At 37.2% G+C, this 27,970-nt stretch overlaps 3 protein-coding genes across 8 annotated transcripts in view; 1 reads left to right on the forward strand and 2 right to left on the reverse strand.

Moving 5' to 3' along the window:
* Window positions 1-550: 550 nt before the first annotated feature.
* Window positions 551-8,373, reverse strand: ttl (tubulin tyrosine ligase). Its single transcript, XM_051125199.1, has 7 exons — window positions 7,690-8,373; window positions 5,798-5,876; window positions 5,330-5,562; window positions 5,110-5,245; window positions 4,714-4,983; window positions 3,066-3,209; window positions 551-1,258 (listed from the first exon to the last, which is right to left on the reverse strand). The coding sequence occupies exons 1-7, from the start codon at window positions 7,856-7,858 to the stop codon at window positions 1,075-1,077; spliced, it is 1,215 nt and encodes a 404-aa protein (XP_050981156.1). The 5' UTR covers window positions 7,859-8,373; the 3' UTR covers window positions 551-1,074.
* A 1,571-nt stretch (window positions 8,374-9,944) lies between these two features.
* On the forward strand, window positions 9,945-14,768 carry fignl1 (fidgetin-like 1). Its single transcript, XM_051125181.1, has 2 exons — window positions 9,945-10,072; window positions 12,666-14,768. The coding sequence occupies exon 2, from the start codon at window positions 12,683-12,685 to the stop codon at window positions 14,678-14,680; it is 1,998 nt and encodes a 665-aa protein (XP_050981138.1). The 5' UTR covers window positions 9,945-10,072; window positions 12,666-12,682; the 3' UTR covers window positions 14,681-14,768.
* A 4,599-nt stretch (window positions 14,769-19,367) lies between these two features.
* The window catches only part of ikzf1 (IKAROS family zinc finger 1 (Ikaros)), a 30,171-nt gene continuing 21,568 nt past the window's right edge, over window positions 19,368-27,970 (reverse strand). The window contains exons 4-9 of one of the 6 annotated variants that reach the window (XM_051125745.1): window positions 27,616-27,891; window positions 27,131-27,172; window positions 24,269-24,436; window positions 23,983-24,108; window positions 23,449-23,574; window positions 19,368-20,531 (exon numbers count right to left, since the gene is read on the reverse strand). In XM_051125745.1, the coding sequence (XP_050981702.1) occupies window positions 19,810-20,531; window positions 23,449-23,574; window positions 23,983-24,108; window positions 24,269-24,436; window positions 27,131-27,172; window positions 27,616-27,891 (1,460 nt within the window). In that variant the 3' untranslated portion in view covers window positions 19,368-19,809. The remainder of the gene's footprint in view (window positions 20,532-23,448; window positions 23,575-23,982; window positions 24,109-24,268; window positions 24,437-27,130; window positions 27,173-27,615; window positions 27,892-27,970) is intronic. The other 5 variants (XM_051125747.1, XM_051125746.1, XM_051125748.1 and 2 more) reach the window with 5 other exon arrangements.

Below are 27,970 nucleotides of genomic sequence, written 5' to 3' on the forward strand. Positions count from 1 at the left end.
TAAATCAACACTTGACATGGTTGGGAACGAATGAAATAACTACTGTGAATTAAACTGAAAGACAAATATGGGTATTTCAATATATCATTTGTCTACTGGATAATAAGTGATGAGTCGTGAATGCTAATGCGTGTCTCCTGACAATACAAGCAGAAAGAAGAGCGTCCCCAATTCCCAGATGTTCTTGATTGCATGTCACAAAGTAATCATGAACCAGACTTAAAACGTGTCTGTATTAACAGCGACACAATCAGTGGGAAGACTAAATGTGGTCTCACTAGACAGAAAAGTGACAATACAACAATGCAAAAAACAAAAATAAATATGCAAACATACTATCTTCTGCTACTTCTATCCAATACTGTTTTGTAGACATCACAACCATGTACACTACACTGCAACTCATACATATATGCATCTTAAAAGGATTCTTTTGTAATTTCAAAACTATATAGTACACAGCACAAAACACGGAAGTATCTGATAGGTAATAGGGTTGATGGGACACGTACAGACATACAAAAGGCCAGATTAGCTTGTTGGGAGTTAGTGTTAGTGAGAAAGTGAATATGTAAGGCACTAAAGTCTCAAATCTATTCTCCGTTTCATCAAGGTGCCTGGGAATGTCCTGAGGAGTCTTGACCTAGGACGTAAAGTAGCTACTGTAAACCCTCCTCTTTGGTGGCAACACCTTCTCATTCAAATGTGTGCTTGCAAAATCATTTTTTGAGCATTAAAGCCCCAAACAACTGTAGCCTCAATTATAATAACTGTACATGCTTGGCTTTTCTAGGTACTGCAACACCAGCATGTGGAGGATTTTCCTCACCTTCCAGTCTTCCTTTGCTCCTTCCGTGAACTCTTCTGGGTTTGCTTTAGAGATGATGGATTGAAACAAGAAGAGGAGTTTACAGAGGTGACCTCATTTCCCTTCTATCCTCTTCAGACAGTGATGAATCCCCTGTATGCTCAGCCCCAAGATCAAGTGTAGACCCTTATGCCTCCTAGGCTGGTTGATGTTTTCGGGCAGGACTATGGGGAGGGGGTTATACGGCAACAGTAGCATCTAGCAGTTTATAGTTTGATGAATGGGCCGAAATGATGGGGCGCTCTGATCTTGGGTGAGGAGCAGGAGTTGGTGGATAGAGATGGAGAAGTGGAGAACGGAGGCGAGGATGAGAGGGCATCTGCGCTCAGAGAGAACACTGTGGAAATGGCCACATCCACAATGCCTTGACACAGCTCAGGGTAGAGTTTCCTACAACAGAGAAAAATTTTATATCAATATTATAACTTAAAGAGATAGTTCACCCAAAAATGAAAATTCTCATTAAGTCATTAATTACTCACCTTCATGTCGTTCCAAATCGGAAAGACCTTCCTTCATCTTCCTTCATCAAATTAAGTTTTGATTGAATTTAAGAGCTTTCTGACCCTGCATGGACAGCAATGCAACTACCACGTTCAAGACCCAGAAAGGCAGTAAGGACATCATTAAAATAGTCCATGTGGTATCAGTGGTTCATTCTTAATTACTCCTCTTCTGTGTCAGACTTCGACATGCGTTCACGACAGTACCGCAATGCATGCATGTGGTGCTGCTGATGCAGGAGCCAGCTTTCTGATGTAGAAACTTTGTGCACAAACAGTATTCTCGTAGATTTATAAAACTGAGGTTAAACCACTGATGTCACATGGACCATTTTAACAATGTCCTTACTACCGTTCTGGGCCTTGATATTAGTACTGTTGCTGTCTATGTAGGGTCAGAAAGCTCTCGGATTTTAACAAAAATATCTTTATTTGTACTCTGAAGATGAACGACGGTCTTACAGTTTTGTAACGACATGAGGATGAGTAATTAATAACAGAATTTTCATTTTTGAGTTAAGCAATTGTAGGAAAAGAATCAGAAACTGGTCCAAAAATTCATAATTTATTTTATTTTTTATTTTTACTAGTGCCGTCAATTTATTTAAAAAAAAAAAAAAAAAAAAAAATTAATCGCACATTTTTTCCCCCTAATATTTAACCGTTGACTATAGACATTTAACATTACAGTACAATTGAGATTAATCAATTTTATTGTTTATTAGACTTTAAAAAATAACTTCTTCAGTAATCTTAAAACAATCTTCACATAAACCCATTACTAAATGTTATATTTCGCTTCCGGTGCCCTTCAGCAAGTAGGAAATATACAGAAACTGAATAAAGTTATTAAACACTAAATTCTAAATTAAATACAGATGAATCCTTAAAGCTATAAAAGTTACTGATTTCCTATTTTTAATTTTGTTCTTTGATTAACAGAAATCACAGCATCTGGGTTATTAGCTTATTTGGCTGCTATTACTTTAAGAACTGCCACTGCTGAACATAACATGGATCTGACATGCATTTCTCACAACTCTCTTCACCTTTTTTTGACCCACTTCAGGTCTTAAAGTCTCTACTAATGAGCCGATGAGTTGAATCAGGTGTGTAAGATGAGGGAGACAATGCTGGGCTGCCTCAGGAAAACCATTTCAGAGACATGTATGTGACTTATATAAAAAAATATTACATGCATGCACAGTTTTAAGGCAGCTTTAATCACCTTTTTGGTGACAACACTGCATGCACGTAGTTTCTTTCATGCTTTGATATGAAATGACACGGTACACGTCTGAAAAAGTCTTGCATTTGATGTTCTGCGTCGAAATAAATGCACTTCTTGTCAAGAAAAAAAGGCAGCAGTTGTGAGTGGGGTGGCCAACCCTAGCCCTGCCCCAGCATTAAATATTTTTAACGCATTAAACTGAAAAAATTAATTGCCTGCGTTAACACGCTAATTTTGATAGCACTAATTTTTTATGTTACACTTTTGCATAAAATGTTTTCTCCCAAAACTACTTGCGAAAGTTCGTACCATATGTGGAATACCTAATGCATTGAGCTACTAGATATTAGAATAAGGGACAAAATCATGATTAATTTTCACATTTTTGGGACAGCTGCCAGAATATTATACAATCTGTCAGAATAAATACATTCTAGACATAATATATGAGAAGTGTACTGACTGTGCACAGGCAGGTGCCCCATTGATCTCAATTAGCCAGACTTTAAAGCTCTCGTCCAGCATGAAGTCAAAGCCGAAGAGCTGGAAGCTCTGATAGGACAAGTGTTTCGTGCTGATGGCTGGCTCGATGCATGTAAGACAGCTCCTGTTGAGACAAAATACAGGATTTCAGATGAACACCACAGGTAGTTAGACATACGCAAATGCATTGACTGATCTCTGTTCTAAAGGAACTGTCCAAAATGTTCGTTTGGTTACTAAAGGTCACTGAGAGCCTGTTGGTGCCATTTTCAGTATATAGTAGGATGCAAAAATCTCTGTGAAAATGTTTTATATTATTTTCCATTAGAGATTTTGAAACTCTAAAGCTTTTTTATTTATTTTTTTAGCTCAAACAGAGTGCGGTGCTAGAAACGCCAAGGTCATAGGTTTGATTCCCAGGTTAAACAGTAACTGATTATAAACTGATGACGAAAAATTATTTAGAAATGTCCAAGTTTCTGCACTAATACTAGATCATGAAATATTTTTACAAAGTCAGATTTTTAGACAAACTGAATTTCATGTTAGTTTTTTAAACTTATTCTCAAAGAAATTCATCTAAATTTGTGAGCTGTAATTTAATTAGGAACAGTGTACTTAACTATTAAAAATTGTTTTTGTTAATTGAGATACAGCTGAAATGAAATATACATATTAACTAAAAATACAGATCCTAAATACAGCAAAAGCAGTAATATTGTGAAATATTTTTTTATTTAAATATTTAAATAATTTCTAAAATGTAATTTATTCCTGTGATCAAAGCTAAATTTTCAGCATCATTACTCAGTGTCACGTGATCCTTCAGAAATCATTCTAATATGCTTATTTGCTGTCAAAGAAACATCTATTATTATTATTATCATTATCAATATTTTAAAAAGTTTAAAACAGAGGATATTTTGATGAATATAAAGATCCAAAGGTCAGCATTTATTTGAAATAAAAAGCTTTACCATTCAAAAGGTTGGAGTCTGTATAATTTTTTTCCCTTATTTAGCAAGGATGCTTTAAATTGATCAAAAGTGATGATAAAGACATTTATAATGTTACAAAAAAAATTCTATTTCAGATAAATGCTGTTCTTCTAAACTTTCTATTCAAAGAAACCTGATAATAATAATAATTAATAATAATAATAAATGTTTTTGAGCAGCAAAACAGAACATTAGAATGATTTCTGAAGGATCATGTGACTGGAGTAATGGTGCTAAAAATTCAGCTTTGAAATCACATGAATAAATTACATTTTAAAAATATATTCAAATAGAAAACAGTTATTTTAAATAGTAAAAAATATTTAAAAATGTTACTGTTTTTGGATCAAATAAATGCAGGGACATCTTCAAAAAAAACATTAAAACTTAAAAACTACTTGCTCATACTTAAATGTAAATGAAAACAGAAAATACAGAATAAAAGCCAATTCAAAATAGTAATAAATACTACAATAATATGCAATGTAATACTAAAATACCGATTTTGGGGATCCTACTTTTGGACACAAAAATAGTTTTCTACCTATATAACTCATTTACAGGCACACATGCAAGCAGATTTGGGAAAACAAAACAAAAAAACTAAAAACTTTTTCTGTGAAGGAGCACCTGATGATATGCTTGATCTGAGGTAAAATAGATGTTTCCATGGCAACATTGTGTGTGGTCAGCAGGTACTGTCTGAACTCATCAAAGAACATCTCGTTCCCCTCCTCATAGCGGCCGTAGTTCTGCGAATGCTCTTTCTGGATGCAGTGATTGGTCAGGTGACTGGTCATGTTCTGCAGATCTGAGCTGTTGTAGGGCTCAGAAGACGTCCTCAACACTCCCTCACGGTACAGGTAGATATTATACTGATGGTCTACAAGCACCCAACTCCTACACACAAGACAAGCAGAGAGAATATCCACTGACTTTATGAGTACTTTGATGTAGTTAGGATGGAACATTGCAATTCTATGCTTTTCCGTAATCAAATCAAAAACATTATACGCCTCATCTTACCTTATATCAAATTTGCGATGTCCCGGTTCCAACAGCAGTGGTTTTTCCAGATACTTCTGAATGACATGCACTTGGCCTTGATTATCGATGAACTCAAGCAACTCGTTTGCATCATGAGATATCAATATACCTGCACCTGAACAAATCTCACATTGTTAAATCACGTAGCAAGATTAGACTTTTTTTGAACTTGACATTTTGGATCAATAGAGATTCGTACCTTTTGCGCCTGCTGATGATTTGGCGATCCACACCGTTCCCTCTCCGCTTTCCTTTCTGGAGTTATATGAAGCCAAGAAGACCTCCCGCTCATCTGTCTTTGGGTTGCTCTTCATGTGGCTGATGCCATTGGTGGCTGGAGCCACTGGGGTGTTGAGGTTGGTTGGGTATATGATGTAAGACTCAGGGAGCCAGTTACAGGAGTCCTTTAACTCTGGACTGGTCTTGATAATCCTAAACATCAAGCACGCTTATGTAAATAGAATTCAAAACTTATGAACTGCAGAGTTTCTAACTCAATGGCCATGGAATAAAAAAAACAAGTGTGATTTGAAGTCATTAATCATTTAAGCAAACAGTATCTTTTATAAGATAATTTTAAAGAACTCATTAAAATCACTTGTGGTTATACAGTAAATTCACTGACTGTTAATTTAATTCATCTGATGTGTTTAAATAAACCACTTACTTGACCAGTGATGCTTTGCGGCACAGTTTATCAGCTCCTCTGTAATAATTCACCAGCTGCATCAGTCCCGGTTCATGACCTGTAGAGGACACAGCAGGGTATCTGACATTGAAATATCGAAATATTGAGCAGTGATGGCAGCGCCCTGCAGCTAAAAGACTTAAATCAACAATTTTGCAATCAGTCAATTTTGTTATTTTTGAAAGAAGACTCTTATGCTTACCATGTATTTGATTAACAAAATGGTAAAACATTAATATTGTGAAATATTATTTTTGACCATCCTTCAGAAATCATTCTAACATGCTGATTGGGTGCTCAGTTATTAAAATGAAACTGAAGACTGGAGTAATGACGCTGAAAATGTAGCTTTGCATCACAGAAATAAATTACATTTTAAAACAAATTAAAATAGAAAACACTTCTTTTTAATTGTAATGACATTTCACAATATTACTGCTTTACATGTTTTTGATCAAATAAATACAAGCCTTGGTGATAATAAGAGGCTATCAAAAACATTAAAAATAAATAAATAGTAGTTCCTGGTAAGTGTACACTACCAGTCAAATGTAAGTTTTTTTACTTACATTTACCATTTTTTTTTTAAATGTTTTTTTAAAGAAGTCTCCTCTTCTCACCAAGTCTGCATTTATTTGATCCAAAGTACAGCAAAATCAATACAATTTTGAAATATTTTTACTATTTAAAATAACTGTTTTCTATTTGAATGTGTTTTAAAATGTAATTTATTCCTTTGATTTCAAAGCTGAATTTTTAGCCTCATTACTCCAGTCACATGATCCTTTAGAAATCATTGTAACATTCTAATTTGCTGCTCAAAATACATTTATTATTATTATTATTATTATTATTATTATGTTGAAAACAGATGATTAGTTTTTTCAGGTCCCTTTGATTAATAAAAAGTTCAGAAAGAAATATCTGAAATGTACATTTTTATATGAAATAGAAAACATTATAAATGTCTTAATCATCACTTTTGATCAATTTAAAGCATCCTTGCTAACTGAAAGTATTCATTTCTATAAAATTATACTGACTCCAAGCTTTTGAATGGTATAGGTATAATGTTACAAAAGCTTTTTATTTCAGATCTTTCTATTAACCAAAGAATCCTGAAAAAATGTACTTAACTGTTTCAAATATTGATAATAATAATAATAATAAAAATGTTTTGTGAACAGCAAATCAGCATATCTGAATGATTTCTAAATGATCATGTGACACTGAAGACTGGAGTAATGATGCTGAAAATTTAGCTGTAAAAATTGTACTGTTTTTGCTGTACTTTGGAATAAAACCAAATCAAATAAATGCAGGCATGATGAGAAGAAGACTTCTTTAAAAAAAAAAAAAAAAAAAAAAACATTACAAATCTTACTGTTCAAAAACATTTGACTGGTAGTGTATGTGTATGTGTGCATGTATGTTTATATTTTAGTTACACAAGCTTTTACATAATATTAACAAAAAACTTTATATATATATATATATATATATAATAAAACTTAACATTTTCAACGTAATGTCAATGTAATTAAATGTTACTACACAGTTATACAGATACAGCTCTGCATGAATTTTAGTGCTACGTTTTTATGATCAGCATTGCTGTGTCATGTTTCCAGTGCTCAATTATTAATAATCAGCATTCATCATTTATTATAATAAGTTTAACAGCCTGTACTGTCCATATTCAAAACCCATGGTGTACTAAAAATGAGCCTAGGTTACATGTATTATAACAACTTGCTGAAACTCCTAACTTTCAATGCACATTACAACATGCAAACAATTTGATTATAAAACATATCATTATTACGAGCTGTTATGAGTATGTTTAATATGCAGCTCTTAAAATGATTTACCCAGCCGTCCAAAAGGCAGCCGATTTCTCTCTCCCAGCATTAAATTAAACCGAGGATTGTCCTTCTTCAGTCGTTTCCATTTTCCAGTAGAGGCGAGGATCTTGGCGACCTCAGCATATACAGTACTGTTGTCATCTCTCAAAACAAACGTGTACATCGGTGAACTCATATTCCTCGGTCTTCCACCAAAAGCCCAGAGGAGTGATGATAATCACACACTAGCTAGCCGACTAACGTTATCTGTCTCCCAACAAAGTAGACTGAAACCGGACATACATGACTTTCTTGCTGCTTCTTAGTTGGTTTTGCAAAGAGATCTTTACAGGAAATAGTCCCGCTGTAATCCAGACCGAAAAGCAGGGCTGGGCATCTGTACCCGCAGTCGCGTGGCCGGTGCGAGGACAGTGAATATTAGGGTGTGACTCTTGAAGGATTTGGTTTCTGAATTCTCGCTGCTAACAGTCTACGCTAGCTTCCTCTGTTCCCATGATTGTCTATGAACAGCGGGTATTAAAAACACAGTCCAGTAATAGGCTAACGCAGTACAGAGTCCAAGAATAGAGGTCGACTATATAACTATGCATTTAATTCTTCGCTTCCTGTGTAGTCGTCTAGACAGTGGACATCAGTTTAAATCCCCAGTTGAAGCCTCTTTATCCCAACACACTCATGATGTGACGTACCGCTGGGAGTAAACGCACGCACGCCGCGCAGGCTTGTGGGTACTGTAGTTTTATGCTACGTATGGACGTACAGTACAGTATCACAGCCTTGCAGATATTCAACAGCACGACAGATGTTGCGCATGATAAACGCAGCATTGTCTGTGTTAGCTAAAAAATATGTAAATTATATAGGGAAAAAAATAATATTTTGGTAAATAATAATTATGAGAAAATATCGAAATTATGAGATGACTTTTTATGTTATAAATGTGACCCTGGAACACAAAACCAGTCGTAAGGGTCAATTTTTTTTTAAATTGAGATTTATACATAATCTAAAAGAAGAATAAATAAGCTTTCCATCGATGTATGGTTTGTTAGGACAATATTTGGCCGAGACAACTATTAAAAAAAAAAAAAAAAAAGTGCAAAAAAATCGAAATATTGAGAAAATCACCTTTATATTTGTCCAAATGAAGTTCTTAGCCATGCATATTACTAATCAAAAATGAAGTTTTGATATATTTACAAAATATCTCAATGGAACATGATATTTAATACTTAATGTCCTAATGATTTTTTGGCATAAAAGAAAAATGAATAATTTTGACCCATACAATGTATTTTTGGCTATTGCTACAAATATGCTACTTAAGACTGGTTTTGTGGTCCAGGGTCATATTTTTGACTTACTATGTAATAATTTGGACTTTTTTTTGCCATGTCAGAGATTATTTTTTTCCTTAATTTTGACTTTTTGTGTAATATTTTCTACTTTTCATCTCATAAACATGGCTTTTTTGCTACGCCATCATTTATTTCATACTTACCACAGTTTATGTGGTAAATGTGACATGTATTTTTATGTCTTAAGTCCATTGTGGTTAATATGATTAATTATGATTTAGCAACAAACTTTATTACTATGTAATAATCGACTTTTTGACATTTTTGAGTTTTTGACGTCATAGATATGAATATATCCTTGATTTTTCCCCTCATAGAAATGGCTTTTATGTCATAATTTATTCTATACCTCCATATCTTTAATAATTTACGTGGTAAATATGACTTATCTCCTTTTAAGTCTATCATAATTAATATGGTTAATTACGACGTCAAAACTATAATTTAGAAACTGTTTCTTTTCTTATGTGGCAGAGATATAAAACATTGAGAACTCTATTTTAAGAACAATGTTATGATAAAGTCTGATAAAGTTTATTTTTTAGTGCTATTAAGGTCTCTAGAATAAGACTAAAGAATATAGGCAAAAATCATACTTTATTGGGAGGGTCCCGTCACAGTCAAAATGTCAAAACATAGGCTAAATAGGCTAAATTAATATGTTAACAGAACTAATATTGCCATTTATTCATTTACTGGGACATCAGTGTTATACGAATGACAGATCAATATAATCAAACGAACACTTAAACGAACAATTAAACATACAATTAAATGACTTCTTTAATAAGCTATATCATAAAAAAAAGAAAAATATGAATCTGTGGTACATGCAGTAAGTGTGTAACGCCAGGCGATGGCGCTCGCGATCTTAGCATGGCGCGACCGGAAGCTGCGTAGATCGGCGTAGATCATGCAGGAGGCGCGGGCTTTGGTCAAAGTTATGGTTGTTTTGTTTTACATCGCTGTATAGACTTTCAGCTATTTCTAAACTTTACAGCGTTAACGCAAGAAGTACGTTTAACCCAGAGGTAGGTTTTTACTTTCCGCACCCGAAACAAAACGAACACGGGAGTGTGTTTAAAGATATATTTGTGATTTGTGTTCCTGCTGTCAACTCACCTTATGAGTTTGGATATTGTCCTGTTTTTCTGAATGTCATACACACACAATTCATACAGGCTCAGTGTTAATACCCCTTCAGACATTGTAAAATCGTTTAGTGAAATAATATGGTTCATGTGAAAGTTTGCTTTCCTGTATTACTTTTGTCAACAAATAACATTTGTATGGGTTTGCTTGATTATAGTAAGAAAAGTACAAGTCAAGTTTTTGTACACACATGCTTATTCCTTATTAACACCACATTTCATAATTTAAAATAAGTCATTAAAACAATTAAATAACAGAGGTACAAGACCCGTGTACAGATCAACAAATGAAATCTAACGTTATCTTATATTTGACCTCTACTCTTTATTCTTTTATCCAAATTCATCAGGTGCATGCAGTGGGATGCTTTTTAAACACTGTTGAAGAAGTTTACATCTATGGTTTACGTTTTGACTTTTTTTTTCACTTCATTATCAAGTCCCGTCTATGCTCTGCTCTTGACTGTTTTTGCTTTTACTGTCCAACCCATTCAATTAAAACCGTAATTGTTTTTGAAAAAATAACAGTTTTGCAAAGACATCAGTTTTGTAAACAAATATCATGCTTATATGTGAATATACAAGCATTTTTTATTTGTCTACAAAACTAGTTTAAACGTTTTGATAAATCTTTTGAATGAAACCTCTTTCGGATCATGAGAAAAAAATTTAGAGTATATTAAAATTTTCACTGGTACTGCACTTACCCTCTCTCTTTATATATATGTATATATATATATATATAGTAGGTCCGAGCTATATATATATATATTTATATATTTCAGCCTTTTGATGACATTTGATACTTACCTTTTGTGACAGTTATTGTAGCCTTGTGAAAAAATGTTTAAAAAAATGATTTAATGCAAAACGTAGTATACCATTAAAAATGATCAAGACATTTTGTTCACACTGTTAATCGTGTACTTGAACACAGGGAAGAGTGATACTTTCATTTACATGCAAACGTGTGTGTGTTTGTGTGTGTGTGTGTACTTGTTCTTGCTACATTGTGGGGCCTGCGGTCCCCACCATGTAAAAAGATGATTAAAAATATTAAATGATGTTTATCTGAAAATGTAACAATGCAAACATGTTTTCTGTAAGGGGTAGGGGTAGGGTTAGGGTTGGGTTAGGGGATGGACAATATTGTTTGGTCAGTATAAAAACTATAAAAGTCTATGGAAAGTCCCCACAATTCACAGAAACAAACATGTGTGTTTGTTTGTGTGTGTGTGTGTGTGTGTGTGTGTGTGTATACATATACACTGCTGCTCAAACGTTTGGGATCCATAAGACTTTTAATGTTTTTTAATTAAGTCTCTTATACTCAAGGATGTATTTATTTGATCAAAAATACAGAAAATCAACAGTAATATTGCAAAATTATTTTACAAAATTATTTTTTTGTTTTAATATACTTTATTAATATAATTTATAAATATAATTTATTCCTGTGATGCAAAGCTGAATTTTCATCAGCTGTTACTCCAGTCTTAAGTGTTACATGATCCTTCAGAAATCATTCTAATATGCTGATTGATTATCAATGTTGGAAACAGTTGTGCTGCTTAATATTATTTTGGGACCTGTGATACTTTTCAGGATTTTTTGATTAATAAAGGTTAAAAAACAGCATTTATTTAAAGTAGAAAGGGTTTCTAACAATATACACTATTGTTCAAAAGTTTGGGATCAGTACATTTTTATTCTTTCTTTTTTTGAAATAAATTAATATGTTTATTCACCAAGTATGTTAAATTAATAAAAAGTGATAGCACAGATTTACATAGTTAGAAAAGATTTATATTTTGAATAAATCTGTTCTTTTTAGCTTGTTATTCATCAAAGAATCCTGTTAAAAAGAATCACAAGTTCCAAAAAAATATTTGTGTTTCTAATAATATATCAGCATATTAAAATGATTTCTGAAGGATCATGTGACACTTAAGACTGGAGTAACAGCTGATGAAAATTCAGCTTTGCATAATAGGAATTTTATTAATATATATTTTTTAAAGTATATTAAAATAAAAACCATTATTTTATATTGTAATAACATTTTGCAGTATTACGCTGTTACTTTTATTTTAGTCATAATGCAAATTAATCAGTTTTGAGTTGATTCACACTAGAACAGTTTAAACGGATTTCACAGAACTTAATCAGATGAATCAAACTGACTGTAACACTTTTGGTAACTGCAGTTTAAATTAGAGACGCTATCAAAACATTTCTGCCTTAGTGTTCTCAAAAGTCTCACTTTAGGAAAATGTGCTACCTCAATGCATTCAATTTAATGATGATATTCAAAATGTTGCTTATTTTTTTATATCACCTTTTATATCATTCTAAAATTTTCATAAATATTTGTTATAATGCTCAGCCCTACAAGAACTTCCATGCTACTGTTGTGTGGCACTTCTCTACTTTTATCCATTATTAATTGATCCTGTGCCCATTTCTTGTGCAGGCTGGAGCAGGCCAGGCATGAGCAGAGCACACCTGGACGAGTGGCAGAGGAGGTCCTTTGACATTTCGTCTGGCTCCTGTACACCTGAACAGACGGCCGATGCTTATCGGGCACACGTCCTGTCCATTCAGTATGCATGGGCGAGTGCTGAGCTCTCTCCGGCCGGAGCTGCCAGCCTGCTCAGGACCTACTCCGAGCGCTATGCTGCGGTCCTGGACTCAGACGACCCAAGTACAGGGCTAAACAACTATGCAGACAGTGCCCTACACCTGGCCCGCAATCAAAAAAACCATAGCGACAAATGGGAGTCGTCCCTAACGCTCGAGAATGTGTTCAACCTGCCGTGCGTGCAAAGGATGATGCGGGCCGGGTCTAAAGAAGACACTCTCCCGGTAGATCCGGCAGATGTTAACATCACTGTCGGGGGTGAAGTCAGCAAGGGAGGGGAGAAAGGCAACGCTCTCTCTGGTCCTCCTTCCGGATTAAAACGAGAGCCACTGGCTCTTGGGCCCGCACCTAGAGCTGAGATGGGAAGGGGGGTCAGTAACCCACTTAGCGGTGCTGCAGAGTGGGCCAGAGGACTTGAAGAAGCCTCACCGCGTATAACCCTGGCACAAAGTGCTCCAAAAGCTCCAACAGGATCTACGCCTATGTTTGGCCATAACAATTTCAGTTCCACAGGCAATGCTAGTGTGTCTCTCTCTAGCGTGGGTTGCATAAGTGGATCCAATGTGCATAATCAGCCTGTGTTCTTTTCCTCCACAAACCCCTCCAAGAGGAAGAACTTCTACAGCTCAGGAACTGAAAGCAACAGAAGCTCATTCCCATCACAAGGCGAGCAGGAACCACGAGGGAGGGGACGGAGAGGAGAGGATGGTGTCAGCACTAATTTTAGATCAGCACGAGAGCAGTTCATCGTTGACCAGCAAAAAAAGCATTCCCAGCAGGGTCAGCGAGGCTCCGCGGCCAGCGTTGCTGCAATCACCAAGAAATGCCTTGGGGCAAACCGGTCTCGTGGGGCATCCTCCAAATTCGTCTCTCCCATGCCAAAGCAAGAGGAAGAGGGCAGCTCGAAGGAAAACGCACCACAAGATATGCAACCTGTTGATGAGCGACTAAAGAACTTTGAGCCTAAAATCGTTGAACTCATCATGAGTGAGATCATGGACCATGGCCCCCCAGTAGCTTGGGATGATATTGCCGGCCTTGAGTTTGCCAAAGCCACAATCAAAGAGATTGTAGTGTGGCCCATGTTGAGACCTGATATATTTACTGGTCTAAGAGGTCCACCTAAAGGCATTCTTCTATTTGGTCCTCCAGGCACCGGTAAAACCCTCATAGGGAAGTGCATAGCGTGCCAGTCGGGAGCCACTTTTTTCAGCATCAGCGCTTCGTCGCTTACTTCGAAGTGGGTTGGAGAGGGAGAGAAGATGGTACGGGCGCTCTTTGCCATTGCTCGGTGCCACCAACCTGCCGTCATCTTCATCGACGAGATCGATTCCCTTCTTTCTCAGCGCACAGACGGAGAGCACGACTCTTCCCGTCGGATCAAGACCGAATTTCTTGTCCAGCTGGATGGAGCTGCCACCTCAGCAGAAGATCGCATCCTTGTGGTTGGTGCCACCAACAGGCCACAAGAGATTGATGAAGCAGCTCGTCGTCGCTTGGCCAAGCGACTGTACATCCCTCTCCCAGAGGCTGAGGCTCGCCGGCAGATAGTGACTAACCTCATGTCCCGTGAAAAAAGCCAGTTGGGAGCTGATGAGATGGAGAAAGTGGTGCAGGGCACAGAGGGGTTTTCAGGGGCAGATATGACACAGCTGTGTCGCGAAGCAGCCTTAGGCCCCATCCGAAGCATTCGTCTTAGTGACATTGCTACCATTTCGGCAGAACAGGTTCGGCCGATACTCTACGGTGACTTCCAGGAGGCTCTCAAAACAGTTCGGCCAAGCGTCTCCTCTAAAGATTTGGAGCTGTATGAAGAGTGGAACAAGACGTTTGGCTGCGGTCGCTGACCGTATGTGTTCTGATTGTATTAATTGAGTTTTATGTTAACGTGACTATGATGTTGGGTTCATTTCTTGAAATAAATTGTTGATTTGTTTTGGGTCTTCTTTCTTCATCTTTTTCATGAACATCCCTTTCAGAGAGCTGTGAAACGATTGCGGGAAAACAGTGACATTTCTGCAAGGTTTCATATTAAGATATCCATGCAAGTCAGAGAGGGTTGACTCAAAACACCACTTAAGATTTTGTAAAACAGAGCTTTTTACTCTATGCCTTGCCTCAAAATTAGCATACCGCAGTAGTGTCTTCCTGAAAACAGTTGCATCACAGAGTGGAGCTGCAACTCTTTTCCTTGTAATACAGAGGAAATGTGCCAAGTTTGCACTAAAAAGGAACATGGGGTCTTGAGTCGTTGTTTTGTTGAGGTTGTTGCCTTCTGAATGCACTTATCCAAAAGGGAACTGTCAGCTAGTACAATGCTCAGCCCGCCCTACCTTCAGTGTGCGCTGAATGAATTCAACAGCTCTCCATGTTTACCTGCTCTCGCTCCTGTATAGACAGAGCGTTAGACACCTTAGGGCCAACTCTCCCATTGTGTTGTGCCTTGGTGAATGGATTTGGAGGGGAAGTTGGGCAACACTGCAGGCATTCTGGTCTCATGATAAGAGTTACCCACAGATCAACTCTTGCAGTGCTCTTCCTGTTGCTAAGCCAGTGTGGTCTCGGACCACATCTGGTAAACCAGAGGAATTGTTTCGTGCCTTGGAAGGGGTTTTAAAGATGGGCTCCTCATCGTCCTGCTAGAGGACAGTATGGTTGGTTTAGTTTTTTCAGTTGCACATTGTGCCTGTGGAGAACTGTGCATCCGATCAGTGTTCAGTCTTTTTTTTTCTTTTCAGAACAGCAGAATCTATTTTTATGTTGTTTTCTTTTTTCAAAGTTGAAGGGAAACCATCAGAATTGCTGTTTTCATAAACCAGAGGAGTTCCAGGTCTTAGAACGAGCCTTTGATGATGACAACAGCCATAAAAAATTATGCATTATAGAAGCAGATAACAACTGTGGTTTGATGCGTTTACTGTTGATGGATGGAGAGGAGCATTGTGGAGCTCTAAATGAGTGGCCGCAGATGGCATGAGGAATAAAAGTTACTGGTCCAGTGATGAGGAAACTCACCCAGGCCAAATCACAAAGTAATGAATGAATGAATTTGAACATGAATGGTTTTGGTCAAGTTACAAAATATAAATCATTTTTTTGTAAAGCTCAGAATGATGCAGTTTGTTTGAATTTTAGATGCATTTTTAGTCCGGTGAGACTAGCTTCCCTGAAATTTCTTTCTGTTTGTTGTTTTTATGCCTATGCATTAGCATAACATCTTCATTGTCAAAGTACGAGTGATTTGTGTTGGAGTGAAACGCAAGCTCTGTGTTACGTGAAAGCTGATGACTGCAGTCTGGGAAAATTGAAAGAGAGATGGCTGATTGATTTTGGTTGCTGCTTTCAACTGCAAAACCATTCTTACAGGAAGTCAGGCTGAACTGTTAATACACCTCAGAAGGCGAGTGGGATTTAACAGTCTAATTCAATTCTAGACTCTGACTCTTGGGTTGTCTCTGCATCCGATTATAGATTGTGCTCACATGAAATGAATCAGTCATGTAATTTTCATGAAACAATCTTAGAAAAACTGGAAGCCCATGAAAAAAGGGTGTCATTTATTTTTCATCTTTTTGTCAAGCGGCTTAATGAATATTTTAGGGTTGTGTTGTTGGCTGGAGTGTTGAAACTTTGTAAAATTAGCCAGCAGTGCAAGTAGTAAGTCCATCCCTGAGGAGCGGTGGAAGGCTGTCAGAACAGCAGGGTAGCCTGCAGCTGGACTACAGGAGGACAGGCACACACAATTCCTCCACAGCCTTTTTATCGACACTATATCTACACCTAACACTAACCTTTGCATTTACATTTTTAGATAATTAGTTATTTTATAGTAGTGAAATGTGTTTAAATGTCAGGAAAAAACACTAAAACATCTGAAAAAAATCTTATAAAAATAACCATTGGTGCATTCTTTCATTCGTTTTGTTTTCTTTCTTTTTCTTTCTTTCTTTCTTTCTTTCTTTCTTTCTTTCTTTCTTTCTTTCTTTCTTTCCTTTCACTCTGGCAAGAAAATAGCCTTTCTTTCTTTCTTTCTTTCTTTCTTTCTTTCTTTCTTTCTTTCCTCCTTTTGCTTTGCCATGAAAGTAAACTTTGGTGGTTCATTCATTCATTCGTTTATTCATTCATTCATTCACTCACTCTCTTTCGCTTTGCCATAAAAATAGCCATTGATGCGGCCTTTCTTTCTTTCTTTCTTTCTTTCCCTTAGCCATAAAAGTAGCCTTTGGTGTGTTCTTTTATTTGTTTGTTTGTTCGTTTTTTATTTCTTACTTTCTTTCCTCCTTTCACTGTGACAGTAAAATAGCCTTTGGTTGTTTCTTTCTTTCTTTCTTTCCCTTTGCCATAAAAATAGCCTTTGGTGCATTCTTTCATTTTTTTTGTTCATTCTTTCTTTCTTACTTTCATTCCTTCTTTCACTGTCATAGTAAAATAGCCTTTGGTGCGTTCAGTTTTTCTTTCTTTCTTTCTTTTTTTCCCTTTTCCATAAAAGTAGCCTTTGGTGCGTTCTTTCATTTGTTTGTTTGTTTGTTCTTTCTTCCTTTCTTTCTTTCTTTCTTTCTTTCTTTCTTTCTTTCTTTCTTTCTTTCTTTCTTTCCCTTTGCCATAAAAGTAGCCTTTGGTGCATTCTTTGTTTGTTCTTTCTTTCTTTCTTTCTTTCTTTCTTTCCTTCCCTTTGCCATAAAAATAGCCTTTGGTGTGTTCTTTCATTTGTTTGTTTGTTCGTTCTTTCTTTCTTTCTTTCTTTCTTTCTTTCCTTCCCTTTGCCATAAAAATAGCCTTTGGTGTGTTCTTTCATTTGTTTGTTTGTTCGTTCTTTCTTACTTTCTTTCACTCTGACAAGAAAATAGCCTTTGGTGCGTATGTTCTTTCTTTCTTTCTTTCTTTCTTTCTTTCTTTCCTTCCCTTCTTTCCTTCCCTTTGCCATAAAAATAGCCTTTGGTGCATTCTTTCATTTTTTTTTGTTCATTCTTTCTTTCTTACTTTCATTCCTTCTTTGACTGTGACAGTAATATAGCCTTTGGTGCGTTCTTTCATTTGTTTGTTTGTTCGTTCTTTCTTTCTTACTTTATTTCCTTCTTTCACTCGGACAGTAAAATAGCCTTTAGTGCATTCATTCTATGTTTCTTTCACTCTGACAAGAAAATAGCCTTTGGTGCGTTCTTTAATTTATTTGTTTGTTTGTTCGTTCTTTCTTTCTTTCTTTCCTCCTTTCACTGCGACAGTAAAATAGCCTGTGGTGCATCCTTTTTTCTTTCTTTCTTTCTTTCTTTCTTTCTTTCTTTCTTTCTTTCCCTTTGCCTTAAAAGTAGCCTTTGGTGCATTCTTTCATTTGTTTGTTCGTTCGTTCTTTCTTACTTTCCTCCTTTCACTGTGACAATAAAATAGCCTTTGATGCGTTCTTTCTTTCTTTCTTTCTTTCTTACTTTCACTCTGACAAGAAATAGCCTCTGGTGTGTTCTTTTTTTTTTCTTTCTTTTTCCTTTTCTTTTCCTTTTTTCTTCTTTTTCATAATAAGTATATTTACTCCCAGTGTTAAATGTAGCAGCAGATTTTGAAACACAAGTGGCACTGATTTATCTGTCTGACCAGTTTATTTTTGTCTTTGATTACTTGGTTTTGTCATGTTTAAAGTTTCTCTGAATGGGTGGGGTCTATTTGCGCTGTACTATCATAAGTCGAAGCGGAAAAGAGAAGTGAGATTCGGGATTAAGGCTGATGGGGATGGGGTGGTGTGAGGGGGTGCTGGCCAGATTATCCCTCTCATGCAAATGCGCTCTCTCCACGGTTAGGTCCCACTGAAGCGTGGGGGCTCTGCGTTGGCCACAGCTGCTTCCCGTTTCTACCCAATCACACAACAGCCATCTGGACACGCATGTTGTTGTGAAGAGCTGGTGAGCTCTTGGGTCGGGCTCACTCATGCTCTCTTGACAGATCTGATCTCTTCAGTTTACTCCGTCTCCCTTTGACCGTTGCACACTCTTACAAATGTCCATTACTGCCTGACTGCAAATACTTTAAAATCATTTTAAGTCAATTGTTGTCAACACCTTAGAAATGATGATTAGTTAGCTCAGCTGTTTATAAAAAGTGATTATCTGCAAGTGTGATGCTCTAACTTCCGTTCTGCATAATGTTAGGATTAATAATTAGTTCTGAACTAATTATTTCACTATGTTTGTGATGTATGAATATAAACTTAATTCTATAAATTCATTTACATGTTAAACAATATTACCTTTACAAAACTTGACACATTATCAGCGGTTGAACAAATGTAAAATCTTTTATTTTTTTGCAAGCATATATATTGTAGGATGTTGATGTAAATATGTACGAGCTTTCAAACTGTATTTTTAAATACAATATAAAACAAGCAGAAAAAAGCTGTAAAATAAAAACATAAAAAACAGGCACAATATGTACTGCCATATATTTGGTACAATATACAGGGGAGCATTTTAAAAGAGTCATATTACATGTAAAATGGACAAATCGTGACAATCTCATTGTAATAAATTATAAAATGATATGAACTTTAGGCTGCTTAATATAAAAAATAGAATATATATTTAAAATGAAAAGTGAACAGTTGGAACACAGGAAAGTGAGATATATATGAATTTACATCACTTATATTGCAAATAATATTCTATAACTAGCATTTTTGTTCATTTTAGTAACTTTAGGGCAGCAAAAATGTCACTTTTACACAGGATGACTTAAAAATGTACTTTCACTTAATTTCTATTTTCAGTTACAGTTCTTTTTTTAAAGTCTACATATAGGTCACAACATTGTAGAAAAATAAACAAGACAGTGAAATATATAGGCAACTCTATGTACAAGAAAAGTCAATGTTACATGAAACTTCCAGTGTTCGGACAGTGTCTAAAAAAATCTGAAATGTTGAATATGTCGTGTACTTGTGTGAAAATGTATCAAGTCAAGTGTATGTGGAACGTCTCTGTGTGTTCACTCAGTAGCGGTGCTCTCCACGTGTGATGTGCGATGAGAACTCATAGCGGTCCTGACTGCGGTAACCACACAGGTTGCACTCGAAGGGGTCTCGGAAGCCATGGCATCCCATGTGGATGGTGTACATGACGTGGTCCAGGAACAAAACTCTGCAATGGACGCAGCGGTACGCCCTCAATTCTTCTCCCTCTGCACTCAGCACCTTAAAGCCCTCTGACGAAGCCATACTCAGCTCCATCCCTGCTGCCCGCAAGGCCTCAAAATGCCGTTGCTGCTCTTCTTTTACCACTGGCAGACCTCCGTTCCGCATACCTGGAGCCATGTGATTGGTCAGGTAGATGAGACCACCTGCGGACGCCGCACTGCCTCCCCCGGCTGCCCGCTCTTCATTGTTGCTCTCGGTGTCAGTGGAGTCCTGGCCGCTGGGGCTGGGTGAGCCGTCCTTCTCCACGGAGGCCGATTTAGACTTGGACAGCAGAAGGAGATGCTCCGCGGCACTGTCTTTAGCAGACACGCCATTGCCTTCAGCTGATTGTGTCTTGTGGAGGTTGTAAATAGGGCTGACCACCATGTCGGAGGAGCCAGGGGAGGTCTGAACCAGAGGCCGCAAGGACTCTGCTCCCAAATAGCTAATCGCACTGTTGATGGCCTGGTCAATGACATGAGGCTGCATGAGCTCACCTGAGCCACCCTCGAAAGACAGCTCCGACAAACGATTCTCTCCTGTGGAAGAAAGCCGAAAGAGAAAAGCTTTAACTCATCTGAAATGTGTGAAATGTAAAATGAAAACTGGTGCATCAGTACACTTTACTGAACCATTAGTGGTAGGCACAAATCTCTGATGTTTTTCTTGTCTTTATAATATTGTAAACTATTACTGTGGAAATGAAAAGACAATGCAACCCTTTGGAGAACTTATAGGTACTAGGCTTGGGCGATGGATGATGACATCAGGAGGTGTTAGGGATGTGCCAGAAGTGTGAATCCATATTCGGAAAGGCACCGAAAATGAATAAAACATTCTATTGAGCCACTAAATGGATGTGGTTTGCCGCTTGCTTGCTGTTTACTTATTTGCCACATAAAAAAAGTAAGGAGAGATGACAGATAGGTTGATGGTGAATGATTTGCAGATCCTGAGCACCAGTGACAAACATCTAATCTTGTAAAATGTGTGGTAAGTACTGCCACTCCGTAGTATACACAGAGTATGTGTGATATTACAAATCTTGAAGGTGAAAGTAAAAAGTGTGAGTGCATTCAAAAGCAATTTCAGTGTTTAACAGTGACTCCCTGATGCCTGCAATTTATATACAGTATAATTACCCAACAATATAATTGTGAGAGAAAGTATTGGAATTTTTTTCTCCCATCTCGTATTTATTCCCTTTGTTCTGTAGTACACGTAATTTCCTTTTCGAAAAGGGGATTCTGATTCATATTCGGATTCGGCTACGAATTCAGATTCGGAACGTCACATGAAACATACTATATGTACGTTCATCTGTTCCAGGGAAAAAATCAAATTCTTTTACCGCCACACAGTGGACATTTCACATCGAATATGTCACGAAACGTACTTGATGGTATGTATTTCGCATCTTGCGAAAAAGTTCCCTCAGGTACGTGTTCGTCATTAGATCAGGTTTAAATTTGAACAGTTGGAGAACATTCAGAAAAGACGCAAACTTAATGTTAACATTAACATATTTTTGTTAACAGCTCCCTGATGCCCGCAATTTTTTTACTGTACAATTCCGCAACGATATAATTGCAAGAGAAAGTATAGATTTTTTTTCTCCAATCTCGTATTTATTTCCTTTAGGGGTTCCATAGTAAACGTCATTTCCTTTCCGAAAAGGAGATTTGATTTCATATTCGGATTCAGCGGGTTACAGGGAGGAATCACGATGACGGCTCAACGTCATGATGTCTGTCAGCCATCAGAGACGGACAATGGCATCGTCTGTTGGCACAACCCTACAAGGTACCATTTCAAAACAGACAGTTCACTGAGAAACTAAATGGAGTTAGTTACATGAAATCTTTAAAAATGTTCCCAAAATGTTAGCACAAAAACATTATTTCTACATCGTTCATAGTTCAACTTTTTTCTGAAACAATGTTCGTCTAGCATTTTTTAACTGTAACTACTTGTTTCTGAATATTCACAGAACATTCAAAAATAACATTAAAATGTAACATTCCATGTTTCCAAAATAATAAAATAGAATGTTCCAGTGACCAAGAGAAAACATTTTAAAAACATGACATTTTGACTACCTGATCTCATGACGAAAACGTGTCTGTTGGAACTTTTTCACAAGACAAAATATGTACCAATAAGTACATTTCACTGCAGTTTCCAACAGAATTTAACACTAGAGGTGGTAAAACAGCAAGCACTTGTAATTGTTTTCACACGCAGTTATGATTACAGCTTCATATATTTCGCCTTTAGCTCAGTCTGCATAAAATTGGATTTAGGATGCGGAATCCTTGGAAATGAATCCCGTGAAAAACATGACTCACTATGAAAGAACTGAAAGATGACAGATCAAAAAACAAGCTTAAATGGCATATTTATGATTGCATTTTTACGTCAAACTCGCTTTTCTGTAGTGCAGATGTTACGTTATTTTAAAACGTCAGAGCATTAGAGTTATAGCACCACTCAAAAGTGACATGTACAAAAACAACGTCACATAAAACATACTATATGTACGTTCATCTGTTCCAGGGAAAAAATCTAACACTCTTTTAGTGCCACACAGTGAACATTTCACATCAAATATGTCATGAAACGTACATGGCGGTACGTATTTCGGGTCTTGTGAAAAAGTTCCCAAAGGTACGTTTTCGCCATGAGATCAGGTTCCATTTTGTACGGTCGGAGAAAACATTCAGAAAAGATGCAAACTTAATGTAAACATCAAGATATTTTTGTTAGCTGGTATAATGGTTTCTAAAAGTTTTGAGATACTGGAAAAAGATACTCTCTTAAAAAGTACTCTCCTAAAAATGCCGCTTCCAAATGGGGGCTTTCGCAGTGATCTTATAGAAGAAGCATTTTGGGTTACCCTAAGAACCTTTGAGCAAACAGTCCTTAAAAAAAAAACAATTTTTTTATAGTGTAATTAACATTTTCCACTATAGAGAGCCTTTTCAGTGAAAAGGTTCTATGGTTGTTAAAGGTTCTTAAAGGAAACATAGATGCCAAAAGTGCCTACAAGTCCTCCAGAGGGTTCTTCCAGTGTAGCAGTCTGAGAAACCTAAAATGGTGCCTCAAATATCTTTTCATTTTTACAATAATCTTCAGTAAAATGCCAACATGAAAAGCAGAGATATTGGCTTAGCAACAGATCAAGTTAATCTAATAGCACTCCATGAGCTATTTCTATAAAAGATGCAAATGCAATTATATAAGAATGTATAAAAATAAATGTTACATGCCATTATCGTGTTTCCTTTCCTGATTTTGTAATGTCAACTTGTTAAAAAGAAAACAAAAAGGGAGCTGCCTGTTATTGTTTCTGCAGTGTCTTATTTCTTTTAGTCAGAAGCATAAATCCATTTTGACAGTGATATCTGGATGATCTACGAGATATACTGTATAATGAAAGCAAACTTCAACTCTTACCCACAAACCTCTGTGGCATAGAGCTCTTACGCTTAGCTACATTGTTAGCTATCCTGTCTAGCACCAAGGCTCTCTCAGATGCAGGCATGTCCTCCCTCTGCTCATTCTGGCTGTTCTCTTCCTTCACTATGGAAAGCAAGACAAAGAAACCACGGATAAGATTCAAATGTCCGTACCTAACCTGAACTCATCCTCTGACATGATGCTAACTATAATAATGGATGATGTTCCTTCAATCATGCAGTTAAGATGTGGCACACATCCCTATCCCTTACTCTAAGCTTTTTAAGACACTTTTTTAAGCTTTGGGAGTTATGCACATGTTGCTGAACTTTGTGGCAATTTATGGGCAGTGTCACCATTAAGTACCACCAGAACGTCAGTGGTAGTTGAGCTTCCACTAATACTTATTTTACATTCATTATAGTGAAATAAACCACATTTAGGCCGTGATACTAGATTAGTAGCATTTCCATCTACATAAACATAGACAAAACTTTGAGAGAAAGCTCTGGTGTTCTGTAATTCACAAACCTGTATAAATGCTATTCTGAAGACCCATGCACTGCAGGTAGTTGTGACATCTCTCCTTATGTTCCTCCAGCGAGCTCCGCTGCTTGTAACTGCGCCCACAGTATGCACATTTATGAGGTTTTCCAACTGTAAATCCAAAATAAAAACATTTAGTTTTCACTACAGTATAGTCTCACTTGATAACATTTGTTTTCTGTACTGGCACACGTGAATGAATCAGTGCATGTTTGAGTTAATGAAGAAATTAAAGGCATGTTTGAATCATTTAGGTGACAGAGGCATTTACCCGAGTGTGTGCGCAGGTGTCCGGTGAGGGCATCTCTGCGGCGGCAAGCGTAGTTGCACAGGTGACATTTAAAAGGTTTCTCGCCGGAGTGCAGTTTGATGTGTCGGAGCAGGTTACCCTTCTGAGTGAAGGAAGCACCACACTGGCTGCACTGGAACGGCCTTTCCCCTAGAAGAAAGAAAGATAACGTATAACTCATGTATTGGAATTAAGACATTTTCATGTTAAATTACTACATGCTGCAAGTCATGCATAATGATTAAGGAACTAGATTTTTCAGCGTGCTCTTCTTTCTAGTGGTCCCAAAATGTATTTGGACACTTAAACCACACTTTAAAAAGGATGAGTTTCATTGCAGTCGGTAACAGTATATTAAACCAGAGGATTTTTTAGGTTGTAAATGATCAAACAGTAAATGTACTGTTCAAAATTAAGACATTTGCACACATCAAATGCTAGCAGAATATGTAGCACACCTGTGTGAAAGTTTTTTTAAAATGACAAATAATATTCAGGATTATCAGATGAGAGCAAAAATTAACTGAAATTAGATGGATAATGACACTAACTTTGTAACATCGACTGAACTGAATAAAAACACTATTGCCTTAATTAGAGATGCAGAGAGAGTTTTTTCACGACACGTTATCAGTTGGCCACTGAACCAAACGAAACTAGCAATTTTTTTTATTATTGCTGCTGAAATTAGTCAGTTATTGTCATGTTTTGGGCTGTAACTATAGACTGCCAAAAGTAATAACAAATGTACTAAATGAGTGCAAAAAACTAGGAACAAAAGGCGTTTGTGATTGGCTAAACTGAACCAGGATTTCCAGGGCAAGAATCTTGACCATATTCGTGTTTTTCTTTTAATTTCCGGTCAGGCAGGTGAAATATTACACTAATATCTTAATTAATTCTGCTTGTATGTATCTTTACTGTTAAGTATGTCAAAATATTGCGCCCTTTCCTGCTTACTAAGTCATTCTCTATATTTTTCCATGATTTAGACAGCATAAATTAGCAGAACAGTGTATTCAGTAGTACATTTAATTGTGCAATCCATGCTGTTGTTTACATCTATCGCCAATATGGCCGTGCATCTGTGTAAAAGACCAAAAACCCTGGACCACAAAACTGTAAAAGTCATAAGCAGCATGGGTATATTTGTAGCAATAGCCAAAAATACATTGTGTGGGTCAAAATTATCAATTTTTCTTTTATGCCAAACATCATTAAGATATTAAGTAAAGATCATGTTCCATGAAGATATTTTGTAAATTTCCTACTGTAAATGTATCAAAACTTTATTTTTATTTATTTATTTTTTTTGCAATATTTTCCTATCCTAATAACATACATTCAGCTTTCAGATGCTGTATAATTCTCAATTTAAAGAAAAATGACCTTTTTGACTGGTTTTGTGGTCCAGGGTCACAAAACTAGCTTTAGCTGAATTCATATTGTCTTCTGTAGAGCTGCTTTATGGCTGAAATGTTTCATAATTATCGAATTCTGCAACATTTCCTTTTATTCCTGCAAAGCTGCTTACACAATCTGTATTGTATAAAGCCTTATATAAGTAAATGTCACTTGAGTTTAAACGTGACTTAAAATGGACTTCATCCACTGAAGCTGCTTCGGAACCTATCGGTTAAAAGTAATTGCATAAAGTGCGGCTTAAAAGTTCAAATACTACCTTTTGGGCCCGTTGTGTGATAAGGTAACTTGCATTCGGAACGACTCGTTGTGCTTTAACCTGTATAGCAGTATTGTATATACACCTGTAGTTCTGTCAAAGCGTCTTTCTTTTGAACATAGAACGGCAGCGACAAATGGCCATGTAAATGGCGAGCGTCTGAGACACTATACGGGCCCTGGGAAAGCAAAGCATCCGCCGCTGTAGCGCTATTACGCTGTGAATGCGGGGTCAGTGTCCTACACGGCTCCACCGCGCTGTTACATCTGCAACAACGCGGCGCCTCGCGCCAAAGCTCAATCAAACACGCGGGCGGAATCTCGCACGTGAGCGCCGCTCTCCGCTTTGCGCGCGCTGCCTGGCTCGGCGCGCCGACTGGCGCCCTGATCGAACAAGAGGCTTTCAGACGCTGCCTGCCAGTTTCGTAATGCACCACTGCCTGGGTCAATTTGATCTGAAAATCTCATTTTTTCCTCTTCTTCAGCTCTAAAATAAGAGCGGCCCATCACAATGCAAATGCAGAGCTCATTTAAATAAAGTGAAGGAAACACTTTGTGTTTGAGAGCCAGTCTTCCTGATCAGCGCCCCTGGAATAAACCAATATCCAGCTCCTCCGAATGTTGTGGCATTCTCCGAGAACGCTATTAATACAGCGCTCTCTTCAAAAGCCCTATAAAATAAGAGTCACCAGTGAAGCAGCAAAAAGACGGAAAAAGAAACTCATTAAAAAGGCATTTCAGGAGCACGGTACCTCCTGCGAATATTTCGATTTAAATAGGAAGCACTTCATTATATCTTTTATTATACGTTCTTTTCTGAATTTACATTAGCCCACTGTTCCTTTCTTCCATTTTGAGTTTCATTAGTTTGTCAAGTGAGGAAGTTAAGTGCCTTTTTGAGAAATGTTCTCACCCACTGGTTTGGCTTCATCACAGTGGAATATCAATTTGACAAAGGGAGAAAATAACTAATACTGAAGTAATTGTCATTTGAGAGAGACTTTTGCTCGGTTAGTTGATACATTTGGGCTCTTATAAAGAAATCTAAACAAAATGTCACATTTTCAAACCTCTTTTAAAAGACAAAAACATATACACACATCATTATAATTAGAAAATAGGTAGTTCACCCAAAAGGGGAAAATTCTGTCATCATTTACTCACCCTTACTGTTTGTCAATCCAAACCTGTATGACTTTCTTTCGTCTGTGGAACACAAAAGAAGATATTTTGAGAAATGTCTCAGGTTTTTAGTCAATGGAAGTCAATGGTAACCAAAAGTGTGTGATTCTTTAAAATATCTTCTTTTGTGTTCCGTATAAGAAACCAAGTCATACGTGTTTGGAACGACATGAAAGTAAGCAAACAATGACTGAATTTACATTTTGGATGCACATAATTGTGCAAGTAATAAATGCTGTAATTGTAATTTTATTAGTCATTTACATCAAGTTAACATCATCCATTCAAGTCAAGCCATACACAGTTTGTTTGCTCTACTCTAGCTTCTGCTAAAAGGATGGTTATGTTTAAAACACATCCAGCATCCAGTGTCTCTGTCTATGTGCGGATTAACCTACCCAGCCCTGCGCCCTGTGAGCTGTGAGTGATAGCATAAGGAGGGAAGAGTAGATGGCAGGTGTGCTTACCAGTGTGACTTCGCTTGTGCACCATTAACACATTGGGCCCAATGCAAACCATCCCACAGATATCGCACTTCAGCTTCCCGTTGGGGAGGCGGATGCCCCCGGCCGTGGGGTAGGCGGCCGGCTTGCTGTCAGGGCCTGCGTGGGAGCCGTTCACTTTGGCCCCTGAGCCATCGAGCACACGCAAGTCCTCGGCTGCACATTCCTCCTCCTCTCCATTCATCTCACAGGCCAGCCCGTTTTCCTCGTCACTCCGAGCCTCAACTTTTATATTACAGGCTGGAAAAGAGGGTAGTGGGCCTGTTAAGTACAGTGGCAGGCTGGGTGGTTATTTTCTCTGACTAACTAACACCGCCAT

Source organism: Labeo rohita, chromosome 13 (genome assembly GCF_022985175.1).
Source record: "Labeo rohita strain BAU-BD-2019 chromosome 13, IGBB_LRoh.1.0, whole genome shotgun sequence".
NCBI lineage: Eukaryota > Metazoa > Chordata > Actinopteri > Cypriniformes > Cyprinidae > Labeo > Labeo rohita.